Genomic DNA, 16,644 nt, shown 5'->3' on the forward strand with positions numbered 1-16,644 from the left:
CTGAAATGCATTTGGATGACTTGTTTTCCAAGGAAGCTCATCTTCTGTATTTGCTGCCACTGTAGGATAATTTGGAAAAGTTTCTTTTCTTGCCAAAGATACTGACTGCTTTCCTGAAGTATACCCAGAGGGTACAGAAACAGCAGTACGCTCAGATATTTCATAGTCTTTCCCCTTTCTCTTCCTTCCCTCTTGCCAGCGTAGAGAGTTCTTCTATTGATAAGGCCCTGTTTGATTCTGCCAGTCCAAACTGTCAAGCCAAATTGTAGATGCGGTTTTCATACAGAGGGTAAATATAACATTTTCCAAGGGAGTGCTACACACTTTTCTCTTATGCCTTGCCATTATTTCTCAGTACAGAATGACTAATGATTAAGTGAATTAATATTTCGCATAGTGTGGGATGATGTAAACAAGAATATTGATTTGTGTATTCTGTAACACAAACCAGCATCGTCACTTTCTAACCGTTTTTGGCTAAATATATCCAACACCTGTCAGGTGAATTGATCTACCCAGATGAACAGATCTACTTGAAGAACTTTTCTGATTTCTCAGTAAAATGTTCAGAAATCCTCTTAAACTACCTGGAAGGCTGAAGCCTCTCTATTGAATACAGTGCAGTTGCCAAGAGCATTGTTTCTGCAGTGGTCCTTAGGATAGCTTCTTAGAGAGTCCCAGCTGTGACACTCAGGAGTTGACAGAACACCTTCCTTTTGATAAGAAAGAATTGTTCCTCAGGAAGGTTAAAGAAAAACTCTAGCATCCTCTAGATTGTTGTGGCTGATTTAACTTTCAGAATCTATTCCAATGAGAAAGACAAGGTGATTTTTCTTTTTCTTTTTTAACTGTTTCCTACCCACCTGCCACCCATCTTTGCCATCTTCCCCCTCTCCTCCCTTTCCTTCTTTCCCCCTTTTTTTGTTTTTTTGCCAGCATCTTTTAGTAATGGTGTGAGATAACAGGAACTGCAAAGGAAAGCAATAATTTTCTGACATTGGCAGTGATTATCTCTGTAGTTTGACCTTCTGCCCCGAGACAACACTTTTGAACGTATACCTGAGGAATGTGAATGCATTTTCTGTCTCCAGCCCTCTTCTCTGATTCTTCAGTCTCCATATTTAGTCAAGTTTCCTTATGTTATGTAATGTATTGCCATGCTTAAATGGGATACATTGTTCCAGGGATTCCTCCATTTGTTTTGTTAGCTTGATGCTCTCGCACTGCCGTTACCCTTTCAAGGACCTTTCTTATGAGAACCTGCTCGAACAGGAGCTGAAGATTTGAATGGACCTTCTGCTTCTCTCCTTTGAAGTCCATGAACATTTCTATGAATTTGAATTTGAAAGAAACTAAGGAATATAACACTAACAAAGGGGTGTTGGGGGGTGTGACTGGCAAAATGAAACAAAACAAACAAACAAAAACAACAAAATACCCAAAGTCCTCTGGTGCTTGGGTATAGGTACTATTGCATATACAGAGAGTATGTCATACAGTAAGATTTCAGGTGGTGGTAAACCTTTCAATTTAAGTGATTCTAGGTAATTTTAAAATTATTTCAAGTTCTGAATGTTGATATTAAATACTGGAAAAGTTAACATGGCTAGCTGTACAAATTTATGTGACAAACATCAGAATACATTTGGGCTTCTGTGAGGATGGGGTGTCATTTCAAGCATGCAAGTGATACTGTATTTTTTGTCTTTAATCTTACAGTAGCGAGCAGTCCACTAAAGCCAAAACACAAAAGGAACTGTTGAAAACATTACAAGAGCTGAAAGCTCACCTTCCTTCTGAAAAGAGAATCAAAGGCAAATCTAGTGTCCTAACAACATTGAAATATGCCCTTAAAAGCATTAAACAAGTTAAAGGTAATCAAGTATGATGCTGCTTAGATAATGTCAAGCTTGATAAAAGTAAATTTATAAATAGGAGTTTGAATGTGATTGTCTGTGTAAAGCTAAGTTTATTATGTTTGAAAACCTCTCTAAAGAAGTATTTCAGTGGTACTCCTATTTGTTGACTCTGTTAACTTGGGTTCCTTTGGGAATTGGAGAAGCTTTCTAGGTGCTTGGTCTTTTACTGATGTGTTTGTTTAGTTAGAAAATTTATTTGCAAAAAAATTAATTTAATTCTATGAACTGTCATACAGACCAAAATATATTATGATGCGCAATACTCTGGAAGGATGGTACATTTATATGGGTTACTGATGAGGAAACCTCACTGAGGAAAAACTAATTTGGAGTAGTATCTAGATTTCCCAACAGTCTATCCTGTGCTTGTGCCCAAAAAAAAGAAAGAAAGAAAAAAAAAAAAGTCCATTTGCTGCTTCCAGGCTGGATGTTTGTGGATGAGATTTTTAATTCTGATTATAAGTAAGTTGTTTAATGTTCTCATATAGCCAATGAGGAGTATTATCAATTGCTGATGATTAATGAAACCCAGCCTTCTGGACTCAATGTGTCATCTTACACAGTGGAAGAAGTTGAGACTATAACCTCAGAATACATCATGAAAAATGCTGTGAGTATGCTGACCCAAGTCTGCAGTGTGTATGTAAAATGTTCTCTGGAACTGGAATTCTCAGTTGTGAACTTCTTTTTACAAGTAAGAGTTGGTGGCTAGCCCAATAAGCTGAAGAAGCTGGGTCTTGCCTTCCAGGGGATGTGTGGTAGAAATTCTGAGCCTTCACAAACTTTGACAATAGCAGCTGAATCTACCCTACTTATACTAGATTTTTCCCTGGCAGTTCGGTGGGAAGTTAGAAGCCTAAACTTCTTGGTCCTCTGAATTGCACCTGGTGCTTAAAGGCAATGGTGTGATGTATGTCAACATTCCTGTGATATAATGCTCTGAGAGACATCATTGTTTTTCATTTTATAATACCCTCTAGAGTTGGAGAGTAACTCTTTCCAAAGCTTAGTCAAGGCACATTATGAATCGTCTCAGCTTATCCTTATCACTAGATGTTATTTTGATGTTTCACTTGAAATTTCACCAGTTTGTTGTGTTAATGTAACTGAAAAATGATCAAAACATTTGTACCATTATGGGTTGGTGTCCTCTTCTGTGGTATTTGTCTAGTCCTTACAGCTGGTATAGGATCATTGTATGATCCAGTGGTAGTGTCTTCTCTTCTAGATGAGAACAGCTATGATGATCAATGTAACTTTAACAGTAAAATGATAGTTAGGCTGATGTTTCACGCTCCCAGTTTTTTTATGGATGTATGGAGTCTTCCAAAAACTGCTGTATCTAAACTTACTAGACTACCTTCCATTATATATATGTATATATATATTTTTTTCTTTTTTCTGAAGCCTCTGCCTGAAAGTATGAGGTTCTGAAAGGAGTAAAATAATTGGGGGGGGGGGGGTCCATAGCTTAGAGTAGGTGTTTTTTTTGTTGTATCTATTAATAGTAAAGATTGCCTACAAGGTAAAATACATAGGAAGTCTAGTGTACAGCTAAGACACATTGAGCCAAATATAAGTGTTGCTCCACTGATTTAAAACACTTGAGTTTATGAAACCAATGTTTTGATGACAGTTCTTAAGTTTGTGTACAGTGCTGCTGGATAGAGCACTAAAGGTTATGACGCATATAAGTCTACTGTGTCAAGAAGGACAACATGAAATGTTCCAAGTAGAATGTGTGTATGATTGTGGTGAGCGCTTTTTTCCACCTGTCTACTGATTATTTTACCAAGTTGTTTAGAGCACCTTGGTTTAGCTATGCATGAACAAGCTAATATAAACAACCTTTCACAACACAGCTGAATTCTATAAATGCAAAGTATGCCTGTAACACAAATCTTATCTTGAGAGGAAAATGTACTAAGCAGTTTTAAAGACAGCAGCTCTTAATTTATAATTTCTGCATCATGAAATTTTCAGAAATTATGTTTAGGGCATGTAACCTAATAACGTGTATTATCTGTATCTTCTTCATAAGCAGATTAATTTTATTTTATTGCTCCCTGAATAGAATTCTGTCTTTAAACATTCTAATTTATTTCCTCTATTTTTTTTTTGAACTTCTGAATACTTTTGTATCTATTCTCTTCCCTAAACAATATGTACTAGATTAAGAGTGTTTTAAAATGCCTAAATAATTTGAGCTTTTTGTTTTTAGGATATGTTTGCTGTAGCTGTTTCTTTGATTACTGGGAAAATCTTGTACATCTCTGATCAAGCTGCTTCTATTCTCCGCTGTAAGAGGGGTTATTTTAAAAATGCCAAATTTGTGGAGTTCTTGGCACCTCAGGATGTCAGTGTGTTCTATACTTCCACTACCCCATACAGATTACCATCATGGAATATTTGCAATAGAGCTGGTGAGTGGTTTCAATATCAGCTACTTCTCTGACCTTCTTTTGGTCATGCAGATGTAAATATTTAAACTGCGTGGGGTTTAAAAATTTTTTTTTAAATGTCCTGCCATCCTTCCGTGCCACTGCTTGGGGTATAATACACCTGTGTGATTAGAACATCTCTGAACAATTCCAGACATATAGCATGCTTTTATGAATTAGCAAGGCTTGTCTGTTGGCTAGAAATCTTCTGAATGACATTGTTCACTAGTTCATGGGCCCCTTTCATCCAACTGATGAATGGAAACAAAGTAGGTTTTCATACTGAATAGTGGGTTTGCGTTCCCCCTTTTTTTTCTTGAAATCAAATGGCCATGGATTTCCTTTAAAACTTCTTTCCTTGAAATATAAGGAGGAAAATGTTCTACATTCTTCTTTTTAAATGGTTATAATTTGAATACAGGACACTTGATTGCAATGTGGAAAGATGTACTTTGGCTAACATTCACAGTGTATTAAACAAGTGTAATTGTATCTCTATTCTTTTAGTCTTAGAAAAATGATGGTAAGCATGTTAATGGTGAAAGATCAGCAGACCTCTTTGGGCACTTCATATTTGTTTGAGGAAAGATTGTTTTACTAGTGTAGTTACAGCTTTTAGGAACTGAAAAAATATCTGCCAACTATTTTTAAGCAAACACTTGAAATACAAGGTCTGCTGTAGATGTCTGAAATTCCCATCCTTTGTATACTAAGTCTGTAAAGTTAAGCCAGAGTGTGGGCCTTATTTAATTTGAAAACCATTAACAATAAATATATACCAAGTATTTCTAATATTAAACAGCCTTGGAATCATATAGGTCAGGAGGAACAGTGAGGTCTCTAGTCCAACCTCCAATTCAAAGCAGCATCAACACTGAATTCAGACCACGTGGTCCTAATTAGTCATTTGTCGTGGATGCTATTTAATTATACAGTTTTTCTGAAACAAATATTTTTCTCTAGTTTTGTTATATTTATGCATAACTTCAAATTTCAAAAATGCAGTTAGTGGAACTTTGTACCCCATCCTGTGTATTGGCTAAAATGGAATATAATATCTAAAAGTATTACACTCTCGGGCCTTTTGGAACTGTAAAAGATTGTAGCTTGCCTTGAAAATCAATCTGTGATTATTCTTGAAAAGGAGGGAGAGGAGTTTAAAAGATGGGGGGAAGCCTTCATGAAAAATTCCTGTTATTTGGGTTGGTAAGTGGATTTGATCTAGCTGGCCTAGTGCCTTTTCTAGAAAGAGGCCCAGGTGTGGGTCCTGGATAATCTAATATTTTAGATCAACACTATAAATTACAGCAGAAAATCTAATGGGTAAACAGCTCAGACTGGAGAGCTGTTTAGATATGTTTTTGGCAGAAGGCTTAATAAGCAAGCAGCTGTGATTCTCATGCTAGCTTCAGTATCCACATGGTATTCAAGTTTAGTTGCATATAAAGTATATTGTTTAGCAAACACATGTAGATTTTTGTGCTAAAGTATAGAGGAATTCTTTCTCTGAAGTGTATTTAAAAAGGAAGGCTTTGGGGATCTTAAAAGATTTTAAAGAATTCAGTCTTTGTCACTTTTTTGTTCTGATGGGGAAGAACTGTTGTTCTAAACATCGTCATCTTGTAGTAATTTTGTAACTAATTATGAAATATTTAATATTTCTAGAGTCTTCCACCCAGGATTGCATGGAAGAGAAATCTTTTTTCTGTCGCATCAGGTAAGACGAGAGTATTACGATGAGACTTAGTGTTATATTATGAAACTCTGCAATACAAAAGTATTTGACTCTATAAGCACCATATGGTATGCAAGTTTCATACTTTGCTATACTACGAACATAAGGTGAAACATATGCATGTTCTGTAATTGTTTAACTTCTAGAAGCTACAGAGAAAACTGCAACACAGTTTCAGGAAGTTACATCTTAGAAGTTAATCAGTCTGAACGTTGACCTTTGCACAATAAATGAAACTGATACGGTATCTCCTATGGCTATGGAAAGTCTTCAGTTCATGTTAATTGTACTGTTCCGTTCAGCACCTGGCACAGGTTCTTTCATTCTACAAGACTAATGGCAAATCTCAAATTTATCTCAAGTGTCCAGTAAAGAAATGTGAATGAGGGTAACTTGATTTGTCTTTTCCTCAGTCACTAAATGCTGCAGTTCTTCTGTTTTCATTTTTCTTCCTTCTTTTCCTGCCTTCACTCCCTTAAATTGTTTTATTTAGGAGATGCTGGCAACTTATTCCTTGTCCTGTTTTTTTTTTTTTCTTTTGCAATTTGATTTCTTGCAGCCTATTGCCACTCCAATAGCATTTTTTGAAAAGAGAAATTGTGGCTCCTATTATTTAATTAATTCTGGAGTAAATACATACCATTAAGGCTTGAGTTTATTTTAAAGGAATCTGAGAGAGTGCACCACTCCAGAGAACTGAGTTGGATGCATTGTAAAAGTACTGCAGGTGGTGGTGTTTACTAGAACAAAACCATCTACATTGGTTGCAAAAGTTCTAGCTATGGAAGACTATGTTTTTATAAACTCATTACACCTGAAATCATTTTTCTGGTAGCTATCTAAATGGTTGATATTTTCATTACTATGCTTTGGATTCATATTTAGTGAACAACTGTTATAATATATATGAACTTCTGGGTCTTTGTTCTTTTTAGATCAGGATAAATATTGAGTAAAGAAGGTCTTTATGTTTACTGAGGGATATAGTAGTTTTATAAAGTATAACTATAAGTTCATCACTGCTTCTGAAGGTAAAATGAGGATTAATATCAGAGTAAGATTATTGGATCCGTAAAGCACATCTTAGTCTATTATGGTGGATGGGTTTTTTCTTTTCTTTCACTGTCTTTCATAAAATGTGTCATTTAAAGAGTTTGTGGATCTTTTTATTTCGGACAGTAGAAAGGACAATGTGATCTTTATTGCAGCTGGTATGCCAAGGATGCCGCTGGAATTAGATCCTACTCTACATACAGACAAGAATTCAGAAAGTTAAATTCTTGAGCACTTCTTTTAGGAGCCATCAATCAGTCTTGTCATGAGGAGTTTACAATAGATTCATTTTACGTTAAATACAGTTTTAATGTATCTGTTGAAATAATTAATAAATCTATTTAATAGTGCAGGAAAGGAGCGTGAAAATGAGATTTGCTATCACCCGTTTCGGATGACTCCTTACCTTATCAAAGTGCAAGATCCGGAAATAGCAGAGGACCAGCTTTGCTGTGTGCTGCTGGCAGAAAAAGTGCACTCTGGTTATGAAGGTAAATCCTTCAGCATACAAAGACTAGTTCAGTTTCATGAAAATAAGAACTCTACAGGAATTTGCGTGCAGTGTAACACAGCTTAATTTCAGCCTAAGATAGCTAACTGTATGAGTTATTGTCACTGATCTTAAGGTTTACAAATGTGAAAGTTAATTGATGCTGTTCTCTGTCCTTGCTGAGAGGCTTGGAGCTAGCAAGCTGCTTTTGTGTATGCTTTTTGACAGATTTTTAGACTTATTCAGCATTTAATTGAAGCATGTGCCTTAAATGATTCTCTTTATGCAAAAGTTACTTATTAATCTGTTTTTATTTTTCTCTCAGCACCCAGAATTCCTCCTGACAAAAGAATTTTTACAACTACACATACACCGACCTGTTTGTTTCAGGATGTAGATGAAAGGTAAATTACTAGAAATAATACTTTCTAATTTACTGATGAGCAAGCTATCAAGTTTCTTGTGCAGGTGTTTTTAGGATTTAGTTAAGATGTAGGTGGTTAAAAATTTCTGGGATTAGTGAAGAGAATTTAACCCACAAAAAATGCCTCTTCCAATTTTCACTAAACGTGAAAACACATTACGCTGTGGTCTTTATACAGAAAACTGTTTGCCTTCTAAAAACTTGTTTTTCTGTTTTCCTTCCATCCAGGATAACTTTGGGTATAAATTCCATGAATGAAACCCACAGGCAGGAAAATTCCTGTGCCAACAAACTTTTAAGTTTGACCCAATTATTAACAAACAATAAGCTGCTTCATTTTCTGCTGGCCCAGATATAGCTAGAGATGTGGGAATGTTTGTTTGTTTGTTTTACTACAACATTAATTCCATTTAAAAATGGATGATATTCTGTGTTCTGAGTTGAAACTGCAGTCTTCGTAGTTTTAGTTTGTGTCCGTATACAAAAACTGCTCACATTTTACTGGCTGAAGGCTTCACATTGCTTTGATAGTCATTGAAGCTGCTTAGAGCAACCATCCACATTTCGGAGTAGAACCCGTTATGATGCCTGTGACTTGGTATGCTCAGAGGGTCACTAATTAAGGTGGAAACTAAACTTCCCTTTAGTCTTTTGGATCACTTTTGCCTGGGGCCTTTCAAAGGATGTTTAGATGATGGAAACGTGAGGTCTATGGAAACAGAACAAATTTCTTCAGAAAGAGTTTTTTGGGAGCCTGCTAAGCAGAACAGGAGACAATAATCTCAAGCTTTTAAGGACAGTGATGTTTATTGGGAAGTTACACTAAGCTAGAGCCAGTCAAGTAAAAAGTCGCATTATTTGACTCGCAGAGACAGGATTTAGATTTATTTGTGGAGGGGTCAAGAACATCAGTATTACTTCAGTGCATGTGTTTTATTTAAACAAGAATTGCAAAAAGTAGCTATTGGAGATGTCTACAGAGGAAGACAATGGCTAATCAGTGAGAATGAGTGTCGGCGTCAAGGTGAACGTGTACAGCTATTTTTGGCTGACTTGTGCAGACGCTGTGGCTTAGAGTTTCTGCAGAGTAGAAGACAGCATAATGCTGACAAACTTTTTCCATGGTATGATTTATACAGTTTATCTCTACAGCTTAAGCTAAGTTGACAGAAGAGCTGTTTAGTCAATGTAGTTCTGTCCTCTTGATGGATTTTTCTCCTTCCCTTCCTCCTTCCCACACTTGCTCCAAGCCAACCTCAAAACTTTGCAGCATGGATTTACCTTTTGAAACTGGCTAATGACACAAAGTAAAACTTCCCTTCCTCTGTGCACCCCAAGCTCAAGAATTTGTTTCCAGCAGTCATTTAACAGAAATGGAGGGATTGCTGAAGGGAGAGCATCACCTTTATTCTTGGGCTTGCATGGAGGGAGTACGATAAATCCCTTCTCTTTGGCCACTGCTGTGGGAGTGTCTTACCTGTTAGTCTGGTGTTACAACTTATTCTCAAATACATCTTTACACACTCACAGTGGAGGTCCATTACACCTTAGTCTGATCTGAGGACTTTGTTTTCTGTCTTTGCAACCTGTGTGGTTGATTTTGGTTTTAATTATTTAACTCATGAGAGCATTGGTGGCCAGATAACCATTTACCAAGATATGTGCATGGAGCTTATTATTATTCTCAAGCTATACTACTACTACAATAAATTATTTGAAAAAGCTGAGCCTAGAATTTAAAAATATACAGTGGAATACCCACCATCAAGTGTGAATTATGCATAATATAATGCTGAAACTGTTATTTGACTCGCATAAAATAATTAAAGTTCATACTGTGATCAGTGTGTGTTTATGGGTTGTAAAAATGCTTACTTGTCCTACTACTGCAAGTGGATCCCTGCATACAACATGCTCAGTAAAAATAAATATTTTCCTTAAATTAAATGGATATCTTTAAAATTTATTTGATATTGATGTGTATGATGGGTGTATCTTTGTGTAAGGACTTGTATATAGTTCACAGTAAAGTAATCTTGGTGTAGGAGTTCAAAGTAGTTTCCTAGCATTTTAACTTGCAATAAGAACATAAGGAGATTTCTTATTTCATGCTGTTTGGACACTTTAAATGTCATTTTATAAAACACAAAATAAACTGGTTGCCTCACCTCATCAGCTATTTTCTTGCTGTATGTGCGTTTGCATTCATGAAACAAATTTATTAACTTCAACTCAATTATTTTTCAAGTTATTCATGATGAAGCATAATTATGCTGAGCTACTGCTTCTAGTAGATAGTAAATTATGTATTCTCAAATACACTGTTATATGATCACAGAAGTGCTGATTGGAAAGGACTGCTGGAGGCCTCTGTTCCAACCTCTTTCTTTAAACATAACTGTTGCCCAGTGCTAGGTTAGGTCAGCTGTGCCCTTGTCCGGACAAGGCCTGAAAACCTCCATGGACAGAGGTTCCACAATTTGTATGGGAAACTCTTCCAGTGTTGCACTACCCGCTTGTTAAGAAGTCTTTCCTAGTGTGCAGCATCCACTTTCCCAACTGCAGTCTGGGGCATTTTGCCCATTATTTTTTTTGTCTGGCACTGCCAACAATTGACTCTATCTTTGTAATTCCCCTGCCAGTACCTGTGGGATGCTCCTAGGTCACCCTTGGATTCCTCTTCACCAGATAAAGCAAGCCCAGCTCCCTCAATCATACTCACAGGTCTCATACTCCAGATGCCTGACTATTTCACTGATATTCACAGCAGTCTAAGAATGCCTGGGTGATCTTTTTTTTTTCTTTGGTGGGGGGGGCATAGAAGTAACTAAATTTGCATGTTCTGTTATAATTAAGTTAATTGTCAACAGCTTAAAATTTAGATCTCCTTTAGGCTAGGTGCCCAGGTGCAGCACAAATGAGGCTTTCCATAAAGCAGGTGACAAAGAACAGGAACAGCGCGGAACAAAAAATTCTTGTTTTCTCCCACTGCTTGCAATCTTATGTGACAAAGTCCTAACACAAGTCATGCAGAATAGATCAGTATTTTAAACTCCTTGAACTTCTAGTTCTTCTAGACTCTTTTAGTGGGTTATTGAAAGTCTGGTGTTAAGGAAGGTATTTGTCCCATAATGTTTTTGAGTTCCAGCAGAGTAGAGATCCTGCTTCTGTGACACAGCGGGGCCCAGTTCTTCATTAAAGGTGTTCAGATACCTGAGTATCTTTCTCTTACTAGGCCTTTGTTAGTGACTGGGACCAGGGGAAAGGTATGTAGCACTCTGAGTTTACAAGATGATGTGTAGGCATCTGACAACTTCTTAAACATTACTACAGATTGTTCATTTAATGCTTGGTCAAAGTATATTTTTGGAGATTAACTTTCAGGGTAAGATGCAAACTGACATTTCTGAACTCTCACTCTTTTTCTCCTTATGCTTTATATGTACTTAAGGCTGAATGATTTAAGTGGTCAATAAAAGCAATTTTGTTACAGAAGCTAGTAGTTCACATCATTAGAAGAGGTTACTGATAACACGTAGGAATCCAGTAACATTATTTTTAATTCCCTGAATATTTGAATTAATGAGCTTGCTTCCTTGCAGCTCCTTTATGAGTTAAACTGCTCACCTGCATGTGAGAGAGTTTTCTTGAGCCCTAGCCAACTACACTGTTGTTAGTTCTGCTAAAGTAATCCTGTGTGATCCTTAGCCCATAGATTGGGGGTACTACTTACTTTCATGAGAGTTTTATAAGATTAAACTTTATTAATGCTCTTTCAAAATTAGGGTGAGTATCCTCCAGAGCTAGGCAGCATAGAAAAGACTGGAGAAGCGCTGTAACAGACTCCTTGATTTGGTCTGATCACGTTTTTTTATAAGGTTACAAAAAAGAGCCTTGTTCAAAGAGTACTTCTGCTAGTAATCCGGCACTGGTATTTCCCCAGTGTTATATTCCACATTATTCTTTCTTGTTGAAGAAAAAAGAGCAAAGAAAACTTGAAATGGAAACCTTTTTAAAGAATAAATATACATTTATTCCACTTGATATATATTTTTTGTTGTTGTTTGTCTGTTTTAATTTCCCCAGAGCGGTACCTCTGTTGGGATACCTACCTCAGGACTTAATAGGAACACCAGTCTTGGTGCATCTTCACCCGAATGACAGACCCTTAATGCTAGCAATTCACAAAAAAAGTAAGTAATTTTTTTATTGTGTCATAAATATCAGGTTTTTCTGAAAGTTAATAGTATTGATTATAAACACTTCAGGGGGTAAGAGGTAGAAATTAATACTGATCCTGACTCTTCCTGCAAGTAAAGAAATATTGAAATGCTCCTTTACTCTACAGCTTGTTTCTTAATGCAAGTTCATGAAAATGAGAAATCACTCAATTTCATATTTGGTATGAAGCATAAATGTCTGCTGTAAACAAAGTGACCATAAAGGAATACTTCACATGTTAAGAACTTCTATCATTACATTCTCAGGACAATTTTATCTCAATGGTAGTCTTTCTTGTTTCATAAATAGTCATGGAGGAGAAAATATGAGCCATTCTGGCAATGCTAACTTGTTAAACTATGTCTTCAGTCATCTTTCCTTAGCTTGCTGTGTTCCGGTGTTAATTTTCCTGAAATAGTCTAGGATATTATGAAGGTCTGCTTATCCTGGTAACCCAGCAGTTCTAAATGTATAGAAGTATCTGGTATCTGTTCCTCCAAATACCATCTTCCTTTGCAATTCATTGTAAAATCATAAATCATTAAGTAGAATTTTCCTGGGCAAATACTAAACTGCTTGCTATTTTTTTTTTAAATCAATTATTACAGTACTTCAGTATGGAGGACAGCCTTTTGACTATTCACCAATCAGGTTCTGCACTAGAAATGGAGATTATATAACCATGGACACTAGCTGGTCAAGTTTCATCAATCCTTGGAGTCGAAAAGTTTCATTTATCATTGGAAGACACAAAGTTAGGACGTAAGTCCATAAATTATTAGAATTTTGTATTTTTTTTCCCCCAAGTTTACACAGCAGTCCTTAACAAAGACTTATAAGGGGTTTATAGAAAGAAATCACAAATTCAAATGGCTTCCTCTTATTTTTGTATTTGGGTTTTGTGAGTGAAAGTGTATATATTAAGGTAGTAACTGCTATAACAAAAAATTTCAAGTGCTGCAAGTTTTGCCAATATTGTCAAGAGTTGCTTCAGAAGAGAAGTCATGCTCAAAGTGAGTAAGGATGTTTATCTTATCTTATCAGAGTCAAACTTTGTAGATGCAACAGAATAAGAATGACATTGTGTTTATTTACTATGTATTGATGGTAAACTGAAGTTGTGGTTTCTCTGTGGTTGAAGTACATGCATTTGTAATCGGCGGGGATATGTTTGGTTTATGCAGGGGTCCTTTAAATGAAGATGTTTTTGCTGCTCCCAACTATACAGAGGATAGAATCCTTCATCCCAGTGTTCAGGAAATCACTGAGCAGATATATCGGCTATTACTGCAGGTACAGCACGTGTTTTCATGTTACCCTTTTAATTCTCCACTGAAGAAAGAGCTTTTATCTTTTTGTGTGCGCTGTTTTGTTTAGCTATCTACTACTGTACTGGGATTTATAGTTACAGTCCTGGAAATTATTCATGTTCCTGGTTACCAGACATGATTTACTGAGTTATCTTAAAGCTCTATTTGGTATTTTAAATGACTTTATGCATCTATGAAGACTTTACAAAAAACAAAACAAAACTTCTTTTGTCTCGTGTTGCCTTATTGGCAGTTGTCTTATTCCAGTTTTGTTTAAAGCTGGTGTGCAGAGATGTGTGTGTGTGTGTATATATATATATATAAAAAATATGTTATTGCTGTTAACAGCCTGTACACAACAGTGGATCCAGTGGCTATGGAAGTCTGGGCAGCAACGGCTCACATGAGCACTTAATGAGTGTGGCGTCCTCCAGTGACAGCGCGGGAAATAACAATGAAGACATTCGTAAGGATAAGCCAGTAGGTTTTGGGGTTTCTTATTCAAGTATTTGGCACAAAACAAAATAATAAAAGCATTATTTACTGTTTAACAAAATTCTTTCAGCTTAGGGTTGGAAGGAAGTATAAGGGAAAAGTCATCCTTTTCTCTTATTTTATTTAACATCAAGAAACTTTCTGTGGGGAAAATAAACATTTCTGATGTAGACGAAGTCTCAGGGTACTGAAACACACAGTTATAGGTGTGAAAGTAAGTGTGTTCAAGTGTGTTTAAAAAATTAAACTAATATTGCTACCTGGACAGTGAGCTGAGTTGTTCTAATGTCTGTTACACATTATATATTGTTATTCTGGGAAAACCAGCTGGCTCTTTGAAAGCATTTTTTGGTGAAAAGGAAAGTCTGTAGTTCCTATTCTTCCAGATAAAACCAAGTAGGCAAAATACAGTAAATAAAGCTCCCCACTAAAGCCCTGATAGACAACAGACTATGATAAAAATTATTTAATTCTTTGCATTTAGGCACCTCATTGATAGCTTGCAGCATTTTTGGTTGCAAAAATAGACTTTATAATATGGAATGAAATGAAGAGGTTTTTGAGCTTAAAATTTAGCTTTATGGTAGATCGGGCCGTTGCTACACCTGGTTGATAGTTAGATGTAACTTTTTTTTTTCCTTTCTTTTTTTAATTCTGAAAGTCTGAACAAAGCAGCAGAGTTAAACTTGTGCCAACACAAGTATTCCATAGTCAAAGTAAACAAGAGATAGACAGTAGTGTACCAAATGTGAATGCAGCCAAAGAAACTGCACCATCTTTTAACATCTCTAGTCGTCTTAGCATTCCTGTTGCTTTTCCCAGCTTTGTTGTAGCCCACAGTTGCATTTAATTTCTGAAAGCCAGTATTTTCCTTTACTTAGCTCACAGGCAAAATCCCCCAAGCCTAAGTTCTGCTTTTGTGACCAGGCATGGCAGACTGGCTCACTTGCCAAGGTGGTTACTTTCCTGGCTTTCAGTCTTTAAACACTAGTGGCTTAGGTAGATGAAGTCTCTGGGTGTTTTGTTTAACAGATACTTAATTAAATTTTAGAGCTATGTAGACAAGGCTCAAGGAGGTCTTGTTTTTGAGAGAGACGGATACCAGCCTTTCCTCCTTCACAATTTCTACAGATAGTGAAGACTGTTGTAGGAAAGCATAGTTCAACAACAGTGCTTGTTTAAACTTCCAGCAAAAAAAAGTTCTCAGTCTTACCAGCAATATTTTGTTTACTCAGGTTAATATTGTTTTCTTCTCTGAAGTCTTATTGACAGGAAAACACGAAAACATGAAGATGCATTACCAAAGTCATTCAGTCATTCTAAACAAAATATTGAATACAAGAAACCAAATTTTAAGTTTCTTCTCTTTCCAGTTTCCAAAATTCTGCTGATGCACAATAAAATTCTATATATTAGGATTTCTGCCATGATCAGACTAACTTTTACACAGAGGTTAGCTAAGGCTGGGTAAAGCCTACTAAGGAGTCAATATGCATGACATCTTATGTCAGAATTTCCTAATAACTGTTTATAATGGCCTTCTTTCAGGAGGCTTGTCAAGGTGCCTGTAAGGTCAAAAATAAAGGACAACGTATTTTCACTGACAATAAAGCGAAATTGGAATATAAGAGAGAGCCTTTTGCAGGTAAGACATTAGCATGTCAACAACGTATTGGTTTATTGTGCAGCTGGTTGGTTTAATATGAAAGTAGGCTGGTTTTTTTTCCAGTTGAGCTTAATTCTAAGTGCTGTCTTTGTACATTATATTGTCCTCAGTCTCTCCATTGCATTCAGGAAAATATTCTGCCCAGCTATGTCTGAATTGATAATGATATAATGTACAGTTTAGGCATGTCCTAGAGCTATTGTTTTAAAGTACCTTAAATGTAGCTCATGTTTTCAGACTAGTCAAACATCTTTTTTTCTGTTAGGTGGAGAAAAATTTTATGGCTGTTGTCTTTACTGTTTACATGTAAACTCAAATTTCTAACTTGATAAATGAAAATCTTACGAAATTTGAATTTTGTATACATTAATTTATTTTTTCTAATAGTTCGTTATAACTTATATCCACTATAATTGTTCTCATACTGAATGTGAATGTTTCAGTTCTAATTTTATCTATTCCTGTATATCCGTTATATGGATCCCCTTTGGATCCATTAATCCAAACTAAACTTTTATGTCTAAGAATCCATAAGGACAGAAAAACGTTTACACAATGCTTTTCTATTAGTGCACAAACCTGTCACTTGCTTTACAGTGCTTAACTTCTGATCTGTTAAATGCATATGAACGAAACCATCTACTGTTTTACTGTTGCATTTAGGGGAAATTGCAAGGATTAATACATATAGCAATATCTCTTTCAACAGAAAAACAAAACAGTCCTGGAGGTCATGTGAAAGATGTGACAGGAAAGGATACTGCAATCACAGCTGCTCCTAAAAGTGTGGTTACTGAGGAGCTGGCTTGGAAGGAACAACCTGTATATTCTTATCAACAGATTAGCTGTTTGGACAGTGTCATCAGGTAAGCAACCAGTGTGCAAATTGC

At 36.1% G+C, this 16,644-nt stretch overlaps 1 protein-coding gene across 14 annotated transcripts in view; it reads left to right on the forward strand.

The window, feature by feature from the left end:
- The window catches only part of PER2 (period circadian regulator 2), a 51,727-nt gene that overhangs the window by 21,912 nt on the left and 13,171 nt on the right, over positions 1–16,644 (forward strand). For 13 of the 14 annotated variants that reach the window (XM_067301940.1, XM_067301943.1, XM_067301939.1 and 10 more), the window contains 12 exons: positions 1,720–1,874; positions 2,408–2,529; positions 4,141–4,342; positions 6,026–6,077; positions 7,497–7,639; positions 7,964–8,042; positions 12,149–12,255; positions 12,892–13,045; positions 13,468–13,576; positions 13,942–14,073; positions 15,637–15,733; positions 16,464–16,620. In XM_067301940.1, the coding sequence (XP_067158041.1) occupies positions 1,720–1,874; positions 2,408–2,529; positions 4,141–4,342; positions 6,026–6,077; positions 7,497–7,639; positions 7,964–8,042; positions 12,149–12,255; positions 12,892–13,045; positions 13,468–13,576; positions 13,942–14,073; positions 15,637–15,733; positions 16,464–16,620 (1,509 nt within the window). Of the gene's footprint in view, positions 1–114; positions 146–1,719; positions 1,875–2,407; positions 2,530–4,140; positions 4,343–6,025; positions 6,078–7,496; positions 7,640–7,963; positions 8,043–12,148; positions 12,256–12,891; positions 13,046–13,467; positions 13,577–13,941; positions 14,074–15,636; positions 15,734–16,463; positions 16,621–16,644 lie in introns of those variants that run through there. The other variant, XM_067301952.1, reaches the window with a different exon arrangement.

Source organism: Apteryx mantelli, chromosome 9 (assembly GCF_036417845.1).
Source record: "Apteryx mantelli isolate bAptMan1 chromosome 9, bAptMan1.hap1, whole genome shotgun sequence".
Lineage (NCBI taxonomy): Eukaryota > Metazoa > Chordata > Aves > Apterygiformes > Apterygidae > Apteryx > Apteryx mantelli.